General features: G+C 36.9%; 1 protein-coding gene across 1 annotated transcript in view; it reads right to left on the bottom strand.

Annotated features, from left to right (window-relative positions):
* VPS8 (vacuolar protein sorting 8 homolog (S. cerevisiae)) overlaps positions 1-12,932 on the bottom strand; it is a 251,525-nt gene that overhangs the window by 169,144 nt on the left and 69,449 nt on the right. Inside the window, exon 21 of the mRNA XM_011945863.1 lies at positions 8,445-8,491. Within this exon, the coding sequence (XP_011801253.1) occupies positions 8,445-8,491 (47 nt within the window). The remainder of the gene's footprint in view (positions 1-8,444; positions 8,492-12,932) is intronic.

Genomic DNA, 12,932 nt, shown 5'->3' with positions numbered 1-12,932 from the left:
TATATATATTCCCAATTAATCCTCCCAACACTTCTTTAACAAATCAGAAAAGGTAAGATAAATTGTTTGCTAACAGTAACATATCTAACAAACAAGAGAGTCAGAATTTGAACCCAGCCTTCCAGCCTAAATCCTGTGTCAGTCTATTGTGGCATATTGCTTCTTAAAGACAACACTGACATGGGAACAGATAATTGGATGGACATCATGAAGCAAGAAAAAAAAAAAAGGACTACTCATGATTTATCCTTCCCTCCTTCCTGGTATTTAAATATTCCTAGCTGACCTGCAGAGCCAATATGCTTCTTTGTCTAGCTATAACCTTTTGCATCCCAAAATGTTTGGCTAGTGATTATTCATGGAAGAAAAAGAAAAAAAGTGTTTAATACTTTAAATATAAACCTAGAAACAATTTTGTTGCAGAAACAAAAATTGTTTTAAATTACTTTAAATGTCAACAACCTCGACAATGTTTATTTCACATTTCTGTAAATAACCCATAAATAATTTGAGTTATATTGACCATAGACAGAATTCTGAATTCTGTTTTCATACATTATATGATAAGCATTATTCTAAGTTGCTATTTATTCTTTAAAATCATCATTTTGTCTAACACAATATTTCAATATGCTGAAAAATCAGAATATACTTAAGTATTCCTGTACTGTTGAATATATAACTTATTTCTAGTATTTTGAGTGATACTACAATGAACATCCATACAAAGCCTTTCCCATTTGGAGGGCTTAATTCCTAAATCATTCAACTTTTAGAAATTTATCTTAAGTGAAAAGATATGAAAAAATCTGTGGCACTTGAAATGTGCTACGAAATTATCTTCGAAAAGCATTACAGCATCAATTGACACTGCCACCCACAATGTATAATCATGCCAATGCATGACATTTGCAAGTCTGGTTTTTCTCCCCTGACAATTTAATAATTCTTTTATGACCAGCAAATTTGAGTATTTTTCATGTTTTCATTTATAAATTGTTATTGCCTTGTATCATTCACTTCTTTGTTCATTCCATTTTTAAAAAATGCAAAAACTGTGTGAATTTTATTTACCTGTTGAGATTATTTACTTTTTTCTAAATGTGTAATTTCTTTATACGTATATCGTGTCAATTGTGGAAAGTGATAAATGGTTTGTTTATTCACAGGTATGGTCTTTCATGACAAGTCCCACACAAACGTCAAGGAAGCTCCTGAAAGGACTAGGATGGGGTTTTGACTTATCTGAAGTCGTGGAAGGGGACAGATGGAAAACAGACTGGCTACAACTGCACCCGAACTCCATGTCACCCTGCAATTAACAGCATTTGCAATATTCTAGGGAAAATCCATAGCCATTTATTTTTTTCTCAAATGCACAAATGTACTTTTACATCATTTTTCCCCTTCATTTCATATTTATCAAAATATTTTCATGTCAGTTTCATTTGAATCAATAATTCATCATATTTTTGTGATGACTGATTACTAGCCAAGCAGAAGAAACAGAGATTAATGGAGTTTTACTGTAAGAAAGAAAAAGTAACAAGACAACTAATGATTCAAAGAAAATGTCAGATTTGCTAGTCCTTGTACTCTGTAATGTGTTGTTAAAAGGAATATGCTAAAAAAGATAATTATATATTTTAGCTTAGTACAAAAAGCCTTGGGGAGAGAATTAAAAAGAGCTAAAAATTCAGTAAAGGCTACAAAAGTTAACTAACGAGGCACTCCTGTGTCAAATAGCATGTGATGCTGGTAAGATAAATGCAAAACCACACATTTCTTTCTTAACCAATCAGAAGCTATAATATAAAGTAGAAAGAAAAATAAGGCTGAGCAACTCCTACTTGCATCTCTACCTTAAAATAAAATAAAAATTTATATTCAACGATAGATTCTCATCATTCTGGGGGAATATTTATTAGCGCATCAGTAAAGAGGGGAGATAGAAAAGTACATACAGGCCAGGCCGGGGTGCGGTGGCTCACGCCTGTAATCCCAGCACTTTGGGAGGCCGAGGCAGGCAGATCACTTGAAGTCTGGAGTTTGAGACCAGCCTGGCCAACGGTGGCTCACGCCTGTAATCCCAGCACTTTGGGAGGCCGAGGCAGGCAGATCACTTGAAGTCTGGAGTTTGAGACCAGCCTGGCCAACATGGGGAACCCCTTCTCTACTAAAAATACAAAAATCAGCTGGGTGTGGTAGCATGCGCCTGTAATCCCAGCTATTCAGGAGGCCGAGGCAGGAGAGTCGCTTGAACCCAGGAGATGGAGGTTGCAGTGAGCTGAGATCGACTCCAGCCTAGGCAACTGAACGAAACTCCATCTCAAAAAAAAAAAAAGACAAGTACACACAAAAATTTTTAGCTCTCATATTTCTTTCTATATTTAGGCATTATTCTCCAGGGTGCTATCTTTGTTTCCTAGAAGGACTGACTTCAAAGTTGATGTTTACCATTTCAAGCTTAGCCTCCCTATGGCCAGTCTAACAGAAAATCTATCATAAATAATAGAGGACCAAAGAGATATTTCTACAAACTTCACTTTATAATAGTACTCACATTAAAGATATTTTTGAAGTTTATCATTTATAACTTCAAAAAGAGGACAACTGTTAAATTTACTTTGTACATTATCAATTTCATTATTTTTAAAATGTGAAGAACAGTTTTGGTTATAAGAAATTACAAATTTAGAATTATGTGAAGGGGAACAAGGGCATCAATCCTACCACTTGCCAATCCATACTAAATATATAACCAGAACCAAATAAGTAAATTTCCACCAAATACAAACGGTATTTAATACATCCAAAGTTGATTTGAGCTGGTTTCCTTATTTATAAAAGCAAAAGCAAAATTCAAATGAATTTTAAGAAATCATGTTTAAAATGCTCTATTTTCTGATACAAGTACCACAGTTTGTAAAGATTTCCTTTAAAAAGGCATGTGGTGATAGTTATACAACTGTGAATATACTAAAAACTACTGAATTGTATACTTTAAAAGGGTGAATTTTATGGTATGTGAATTATATCTCAATATAGTTATAATAAAATTAAAAAGGCCTTTTTTCCCCTAGCTTTGATGTTAGGTTGATGCAAAATTGCAGTTTTTGCCATTAATGACGAAATTAACAATTACTTTTGCACCACCCTAATAAAATTTTAAACATCTAGTTCCTCCACAAGTCTTGATAATTAAGATCTTTTTGTTTCTCAAACAATAGTCCTGATGTTGAACAACATGAGGGAAGAAATTAAAAGACTACTTCAAGTTCACTTTGGATTTAACAGAAATATTTTTGGTTCAGATGCATACGTAACGCAAGCCACTGGAACGATGGCTCCTTCACAACTGTGGATACCCCTTACAGTGATCGAAACTCAAAGTGGTCAGTATCATCCGTGTAGAACACCCATTTTGCTTTTTTTAAAATAACTGCTTTATTGCTATATAATTCACATATAATCACATAACCCTATTTTTAAACAACATTAAAATTATAATTATGGTTTACATAAACTCTGGATCTATTTTCAAAGTAAAACTGACACTAGGGCTACCATGTATATGCTAATATATAGCCTGTATTTTGCATAGGTAAAATGACAAATCAGAAGTATCCCACAAAAAGCCTGAAGACATTGTGTCTTTTGCCTAATACTGAAAAAAAAATACACAAAACCAAACTGAAATGAAATTGTGGAACACAGACTAAATTATGAAAATAAAGTATAAGTCTTCAAAAACAGAATTCCTGTCATTTCTGATATTAAGTAATTTACAAAAGATTCTAATGCCAAATTTTAACCAAGATAGATGTCCATAATACACTGAGCAGTATGCCCTACACAGAAAAACAAATGTGATTACTGTCACATAGTAAAAATGATTTTACATTATAAAAGAGTTACTAAATATAAATAGGAATACATATATACACTAGCTTAATTAATATTACTGATGGGTATTGAATTCTCTGAGTTATGAAACTATGAGGTAACAGTGATTATAGTGTAATAATGGTTGTGGCACTAAGTTAAAATTAATTTCAGAGCATGTATTATGTTTATAATTTCACCCACATAAACAATATAATATGTGAAAATAAAAGGACTGCCTATAAAAACAACATACTCAATCAGAAGACATTAATATAAAAGGAATCTGGGGAACAGGATTGAGTGTCTGTGTAATAACCCTAGAAGTGGAAGAAGTTACCTGAAATTGGCTGGCTGAGTACTAGATGACATTTTATTAGATTGTATTTGTATTATGCAAAATCTGAGCATTCCTTAAAGCAATGTTAACGTCACAGATATTTTACAAATTTGGAAATGTAGAAGAGAAGACCTTAGACATAAATAGGACCAAATGTCAAAAAGGATAGTATAAAGAGAGCATCCAGTTCAAGGAGAAAAGTACTATACTGGAATGAAGCTACTTACATCTGACAATTCTCTGCTACAATTTAGCATAGGGAACTGACCATTTTTAATCTTATTATCTATGGCAACTCTAAGAAAAAAAATTTTTAAACTCTACCATTTAAGTGGTTACACTGAACTATTTAACTAAACATAGAATTCTTATATCTAATAAATCTTTAGTCATTGCATGTTTGACATGGAAGGGAACTGAAAGATGGCCTAGATGCAAACAATTAAAGTTGATCAAATGGCTTATTCAACCTTTCCTTCTAAGCTCAGGCCCATATATAGAAGAATCTTAACATTCTGATGAAAAAGAAAAGCCAGTATGGTGAGAAGCAAACAAGCACAACACAGATCTAAAACAAAAGAGGGAATGTTTGACCCAATGCCTAGTTTCACAGCCCCAACCTTTCTTACATCTCTGGGAATGCTACCCTCCCACTTTTTCTCCTATTAGAACCCAAAGAGTAGAATTAGGGAAAGAGACAAGGAGGGAAAGAAAGAAAATAAGAACCCACATGCTGGAACTTCTCCCAAGCAGAGGCAGGATCTAGTACAATCTAGTCTTCGGTGTTAAAAAACAGAATTGAGAGAAAGGGAAGCCATCCGTATGCTCTCTGTACTATGGTTCAGGGAAAATGTCCGTGGCCTTGATCTAGGAGTGTGTATGTAAGAGCAGGAGGAGGAAGAAAGAAAAGAGGTACGGGTATGAAAAGGACCAGGAAGAGCTGAACTGAGGAAGGATTCTCTTCCTCTTGGATGTAAGGAGTATACACTATGACTGCTGTTCCTGTTATTTCTGAGATCTCCAACAACAAATATTGTATTTATTTCTGACACAATACAGAGAAAGCATGCTAAGGAATCAGGAAAAAAAGGAAAGAAGTTGACGAAAATAAAGAAATAATAAATAAATTCTAATTTGGTGAAAATCGAAACCAGATTTTATCTTCTATGTTATATGCTGTGATTCAATACAGAAATTATTGCACTCTCAGCCAGTCAATAGGTGAAATAAATGTTAGAGAATATTTCCTTTTCAAATCATATAAAAAAGAAAAGTTTATCTCTGGAATATTTTAGGGAATAACAAAATCTTTTGGGAAAATATCATCAATTTTTTCTTTTTCCCTATATAATCTTTCATCTTACAACTGTTAGGCCCACTTCAACTTTATGTCACTGTGACAGTATTCTAGTATTCAAGATAATGATCACAAGTCACCCTGCAAATCAGGAGGCAGGATTACTTCATCAGTTCAACCATCAGGTATTGGATAGCTATATTGTGTCAGGCACCATTCTAGGTAGAAATACTCCATTTTATAAAAATAAGCCTTTTTACTCTAAATAAAATTTAGTCTTTCAGGCACTTCACCTCATCTCATTTATAAATTATCTCAATTTGAATATCAGAGTTGATCCCAGTACTTATTAGTACTAGAAATACCTCTACACCTCCACTTCCTCATCTGAAAATGAGGATAACATTACCTCTCTTTACATGGTATTTATGAGAGTTAAGTAGAATATGTAAAACTGATTCATAAACTATTAAGGCTGCTTTAAAAATACAGGGACATACAACAAGGAATTGAGTGTGAAAGGGAGGTAAAGAGAGAACTAATTTAGAAAACGATAGGGTAAGGTTAGCAGACGTATCATGGCGCTTTGCTTTCTAGGACACAATGATTAACTACACAATCACTGTCCATCAGCTAAAAGTAAACTAGCTGTTCAAGAGACACAAAGGTATTTCTGGCCCTAACACCTGAAAGAAATTTCTCCTGTAGGCCCCCATAAATAAGACAATGTGTAATATAAAGTAATGTTCTTGGCCGGGCATGGTGGCTCACGCCTGTAATCTCAGCACTTTGGGAGGCCAAGGCGGGTGGATCACGAGGTCAGGGGATCGAGACCATCCTGGCTAACATGGTGAAACCCCATCTCTACTAAAAAATACAAAAAATTAGCCGGGCTTGGTGGGGGATGCCTGTAGTTCCAGCTACTTGGGAGGCTGAGGCAGGAGAATGGCGGGAACCTGGGAGGCGGAGCTTGCAGTGAGCCGAGATGGCGCCACTACACTGCAGCCTGGGCGACAGAACGAGACTACGTCTCAAAAAAAAAAAAAAAAGTAATGTTCTCAACAACATCTCTACTGTAAGCACAATGTATTTTGCTAATTATGTAACACTAGAGATAAAACACTGGAATAAATTTGAGCCCCAAGTAAGGAGAACTTCCTATAGCTATCTATGACTTCATCAGAGGTCTGACATAGCAAATTACTGCCCTCTTGATAACCTTTACTGATACTTCAAAATATGACCCAACCTTTTATGAATCAGAATACTAGAATTTATATAAATTCATGAACCAAGTCGTGTGGCATAGGGTTTTGGGAGATACCTACATTAAACCTTCACATTTGTTCTCTATCACTTACAAAGTGGTATAAGCCAGTGGTTAAAACCAAGAACGCAGGAGCTAGACTCATGTATTGAATCCCACCTTTGCCACCAAAAGCTGTGGGAGTGAGTTTTGTCAAGTTACGTAATCGCTTTCTGGTTTTGGCACATCTTATATAAAATGTGGATAATAATAATCCCTACCTCACTGTTACAAAAATGAAATAAATTGCTATAAAAATTAGATAAATTAACGTAAAGGGTTTAGAACAATACCTGGCTATCATTATTAGTGTAGGGGGAAAAAAAAGAACCCTGTGCATTAGCACAGGTTGGTTAGTTTTTTATTTTATTTATTTTTGAGACAGGGTCTTGCTCTGTCACCCAGGCTGGAGTGCAGTGGTACAATCACGGCTTGCTGCAGCCTTGACTTCCTGGGCTCAAACGATCCTCCCACCTCAGCCTCCTGAGTAGCTGAGACCACAAGCACATGCCACTATGCCCAACTAATTTAAAAAAAATTTTTTTTCTAGAGACAAGGTCTCCCTATATTACCTAGGCTGGTCTCGAACTCCTGGACTCAAGGGATCCTCCCACCTCGGCCTCCCACAGTGCTGGGATTACAGGGGTAAGCCACCACGTCCAGCCAGGTTGGCTAGTTTATACAGTTACAATTTAAACTAACAAAGCCTAATCAAGAGTTTATTTATACTGATTTATTTTAAACAAACAAAAAAAAATAGTACTGCATAAGCACAATGAATCTAGCCTTTTTTGAGTAGTATAAAATACTATGTTCTAGTGAAGGTTCATAAAAGTATATATACCAGGCCGGATGTGGTGGCTCACACCTGTACTCCCAGCACTTCAGGAGGCTGAGGCAGACAGATCATGAGGTCCGGAGTTTGAGAACAGCCTGGCCAACACGGTGAAACCTTCTCTCTATTAAATACAAAAAATTAGCCAGGCGTGGCAGTGTATGCCTGTAATCCCAGCTACTCGGGAGGCTGAGGCAGGACAATCGCTTGAACCCGGGAGGCGGAGGTTGCAGTGAGCCAATATCGCACCATTGCACTCCAGCCTGGGTGACAGGGCGAGATTCCGTCTCAAAAAAAAAAAAAAAAAAGTATATGTGTGTGTGTGTGTGTATGTGTGTGTGTATATGTGTGTGTATATGTGTGTGTATATATGTGTATATGTGTGTGTGTGTATGTGTGTGTATATATGCGTGTGTGTATATATGCGTGTGTATATGTGTGTACATATGTGTGTGTGTATATACATGTATGTATATATCTATATATAATGAATCATACACTTGTTACTTTTAAAACTCCTTAGTATTGCTCTTTTGTTAGTTACGTTCTTTACCTCCAATACCCTGCCACACAAATAAATAATATATCCATAGCATCTATCTTAGGGAAATTAATTTTATTAGGTAAATGAACTGAAAATTGCTAAAGAATCAAATTTCTATAAATTAATATTTTTTAATCTATTCAGTCAAATTCATAGAATTCCTAGCAATGGCTTATACATAAACAAGAGGCTACCTGGGTTCAAAATAATTGAATCTGACATGCAATGCATACTTACTTTCGCTGCAGCAGAAGGCAGTAATCAACTATGACAGGCACCATATCCTGTAGAGGAACCATGAAGAAAGCATCAGCACCACAACTCTGTCCAGTGGCCCACTGACAATGACAGGACTGCTTAAGATGCTATTAGACTGTTAGGAGGATATAACTTTGTATCATGCTTTTGGTAAGCAATTTGGCATTATGTGTCAAAGTCTGAAAAATAGAACGTTTGACCTGTAATTCTATTTCTGGAAATGTACCCTAAATATGTTTAAGAATAAAACTTATTTTAATGCATTAAGGTGTTCACTGCATCTTTCTAACAGAGGGAGCAGGAGAAGGAGGGGAAGGAGATATGGGAAAGAAAAAAAAGAAATACGAATTACATTCAACAACATGGGAAAATAGTTAAGAAAATTTTATTATTTAAGTAAAATACTACATATATCTTACAAGCTTATCAAGAGTTTACAATATCATGAAAACAAATACTAGGTGAAAATATGTATTTGTCTCACAGACCTGTAAAGAAAACTCACAAAAGAAAAGGAAACCAGAAGAAAATAAATCAAATTGATAACGGGATACAGTTGGTCCTGCTGGTGGCTCAGGTGATTAAGGTTGCCCATATTTTGTCACAATCCTCCAAACCTGCTATTTTAACGTTGATTTAACGTCTCAGTTTCACAATATTTTTATTGCCTTAAATTCATCATGTACAGACTCATATCAAGTAAATGACAACCCACAATTTTGACCCTTTTCAATGGAAAGAGTCTGAGGGAGAAACAGCAGCTTATTATGACTGGAAATTGTCAAGTAACCAAGCATCAAACTTCGGCAGTATTCTTTCCTTTTCTGCTGGCTACAGGGAAATGGTTTCCTTTTTAAAATCCTGGAAGAGTTATGTTCTGGGCAGAAATCTCATCAGGAGGGAGAAGGCACTATGTGAAAAAGAGCTCCACATACTAACACCTGTCTGATAAAAAGGTCAAAACTAAGGAACTCTTATTATTTGAGAGAGAGGTGACTAAAGAAGGACCTACATGGCCGGGCGCGGTGGCTCACGCCTGTAATCCCAGCACTTTGGGAGGCTGAGGCGGGCGGATCACAAGGTCAGGAGATCGAGACCACGGTGAAACCCCGTCTCTACTAAAAATACAAAAAATTAGCCGGGCGCCATGGCGGGCGCCTGTAGTCCCAGCTACTCCGGAGGCTGAGGCAGGAGAATGGCGGGAACCCGGGAGGCGGAGCTTGCAGTGAGCCCAGATTGCGCCACTGCACTCCAGCCAGGGGGACAGAGCGAGACTCCTACTCAAAAAAAAAAAAAAAAAAGAAGGACCTACAATCCTGAAAGGATTATAGGGCTATCCCTGACCCATCCTGCTTCCTTTACTTAAGAAGATTACTCATGACTACATGTAGATTTGATTCTTTGAAAATAGGAGGTAAAATTATAGATGTGAAAAGTGTTAAGAGCCATAGCAAATCTCAACCCTGAATGAGAATACAGTGGGCTAGGTAAGGGGGAGTTGGTGGCAGGAGGACTTCCCTAGAAATGCTAGAGAAAATAAACATCCTTTAAAATACACAGCTGAGCTCCTAAGATAGTAAGGGCAATAGCCAGGTCTAAAAGTAAAAAGGGAACTGAAAACCAAAGCAGTAAGTTCTGAGCAGTTATTGATCCTATCCTGTAGGTCTGTTAGTCGCAGAAGAGCTTGGGTTTTAACGCCAGAAAGAAGCTGAGGCCTTAAACCCTTTTAACAGAGGGAACTGAAGCAGAGGACTTGCCTAAAACTGGGATTCTTAAAAAGTCACATCCTCGATAAAAGGAAATTAGAAAAAAAATAAAAATCTGTCTGTTGCCATAGGAAGATGACAAGGAAGTTTGTCTGTCTCAGCCTGGGCTCAGAGGGGGTAAATTTATCCTCACCAAGAATCTGTAATCAAGACCCTGTCTTCAGGTAGAGCTGGGATTTGAATTTATAGTATCTCCTTAGTATGAGAACAACTGAGCCAAGAGGTTCACATAAAAAGTGATCCTGAAAATACTACGCAGCCATAAAAAAGGATGAGTTCATGTCCTTTGCAGGGACATGGATGAAGCTGGAAACCATCATTCTCAGCAAACTATCACAAGGACAGAAAACCAAACACTGCGTGTTCTCTCTCATAGGTGGGAGCTGAACAATGAGAACACCTGGACACAGGGCGGGGAACATCACACACCGGGGCCTGAGGTGGGGTGGGAGACTGGGGGAGGGATAGCACTGGGAGAAATACCTAATGTAAATGGAGAGTTTATGGGTACAGCAAACCAACATGGCACATGTATACGTATGTAACAAATATGCACATTGTGCACATATACCCTAGACCTTAAAGTATTTAAAAAAAAAAAAAAGTGATCCTGAAAAAGGATACTCCTCAGATACGCGAAAGAAGCAAGTTCAAAAACTCCCCAGAGATCACCCTTAACCCAGGCAAAATAACTACTGATAAAGTCCTATTGAAGATGTGCTCAAAATAAAAAACTTGAAAACACTTCATTAAATAATGCACCATACACTATACACGAATGTCTGGAGGAACTATAAAGGGCAGTAGCATACCCCCCAAACTTCAAATACTATAATTATCAGGTAGAAACTATTTTTAAAGTATACTTAATTAAGGGCATAAAATAAGGAATTAAGTGCCTGGCCCGGTACTAAGTACTTTGGATATACTATAGGGTTTAATGGAGTGTGAATCAGATTCATACACTTAGACAGATCACTATGGTGACTACATGGTAGGAGCATCTGAAAAATCAACACTGGAAACCAAGGCTATTACAGTCATCAAAGAAAAAAATGGTGGACTAAACTAGGGTACTGACAGCAGGTATAAAGAACAATGCACAAAATTATTTATAACTATAGGGTTTGGTGACAGATTGGTCATGGTTTGGAAGGCATTGAGAGGAGTCTATAATTCCTAGGTTTCTGGTTTAAGCGATGGTTGAATGAAGAGGTCACAAAATGACATAAGAAATGTGGGAAGAGGTGTTAGAAGGAAGAAGGTAAGTACAATCTGGTCCACAGCAGATTTGAGGAACACCTTTACTTTGATGTTGATTAACAAGAAATTGAATACAGTAATCTGAAACATCTGGGTTAGAATTACAGATATCTAAGTTATCAGAGGAAGCAGTGAATAGAAATAAAGTTGTCCAAGGACAACAGAGCGAGATGAAAAGCAGTCAACAATGGACTAAATCTTGAGGAAGACCAATATTTATGAAATGGTCAGAGGATAGAAACAAACTGATTCAGGAAGAGTCACTGAGGTTTAAAATCATAAGGGCACACAGTCACAGATATCTACAGGATATAGACTTTCAAGAAGGAAGAACTAATCATTGCTGTTTAATACAGAACTGACAATGAACAAGATCTGAAAAATATGTACTGCGTTTAGCAATTTGGATATAACTGGTGTCTTTAGTTAAGGTGTTTTAGCTTCCTGATTAAAAATGACAAACTTCTAGCAAGACTGACAAAGAGTAAGAGAAAACATCAGGAATGAAGCAGAGTATTATTATAGACATTGAAGACATCAAAAGGATAATAAGGGAATACTATGAAAATTCTACACACATAAATTTGACAATTTACATGAAGTGCACCAATTTCTCAAAAAACACAACTATCAAAACTCACTTAACATGAAACAGCTCATTTGAATACCCCTATAATTATTAAGGAAACTGAATTCATAACTTAAAATCCTCCAAAAATAAATCTCCATGTTTAGATGGTTTCACCAGAGAATTCTACCAAACATCTTTTTTTTTTTTTTTGAGACGGAGTCTCGCTCTGTCGCCCAGGCTGGAGTGCAGTGGTACAATCACGGCTTGCTGCAGCCTTGACTTCCTGGGCTCAAACGATCCTCCCACCTCAGCCTCCTGAGTAGCTGAGACCACAAGCACATGCCACTATGCCCAACTAATTTAAAAAAAATTTTTTTTCTAGAGACAAGGTCTCCCTATATTACCTAGGCTGGTCTCGAACTCCTGGACTCAAGGGATCCTCCCACCTCGGCCTCCCACAGTGCTGGGATTACAGGGGTAAGCCACCACGTCCAGCCAGGTTGGCTAGTTTATACAGTTACAATTTAAACTAACAAAGCCTAATCAAGAGTTTATTTATACTGATTTATTTTAAACAAACAAAAAAAAATAGTACTGCATAAGCACAATGAATCTAGCCTTTTTTGAGTAGTATAAAATACTATGTTCTAGTGAAGGTTCATAAAAGTATATATACCAGGCCGGATGTGGTGGCTCACACCTGTACTCCCAGCACTTCAGGAGGCTGAGGCAGACAGATCATGAGGTCCGGAGTTTGAGAACAGCCTGGCCAACACGGTGAAACCTTCTCTCTATTAAATACAAAAAATTAGCCAGGCGTGGCAGTGTATGCCTGTAATCCCAGCTACTCGGGAGGCTGAGGCAGGA

Source organism: Colobus angolensis, unplaced genomic scaffold, assembly GCF_000951035.1.
Source record: "Colobus angolensis palliatus isolate OR3802 unplaced genomic scaffold, Cang.pa_1.0 Scaffold245, whole genome shotgun sequence".
NCBI lineage: Eukaryota > Metazoa > Chordata > Mammalia > Primates > Cercopithecidae > Colobus > Colobus angolensis.
Note: the sequence above shows the minus strand (reverse complement) of the source record. Positions and strands in the feature narration are given on the sequence as shown.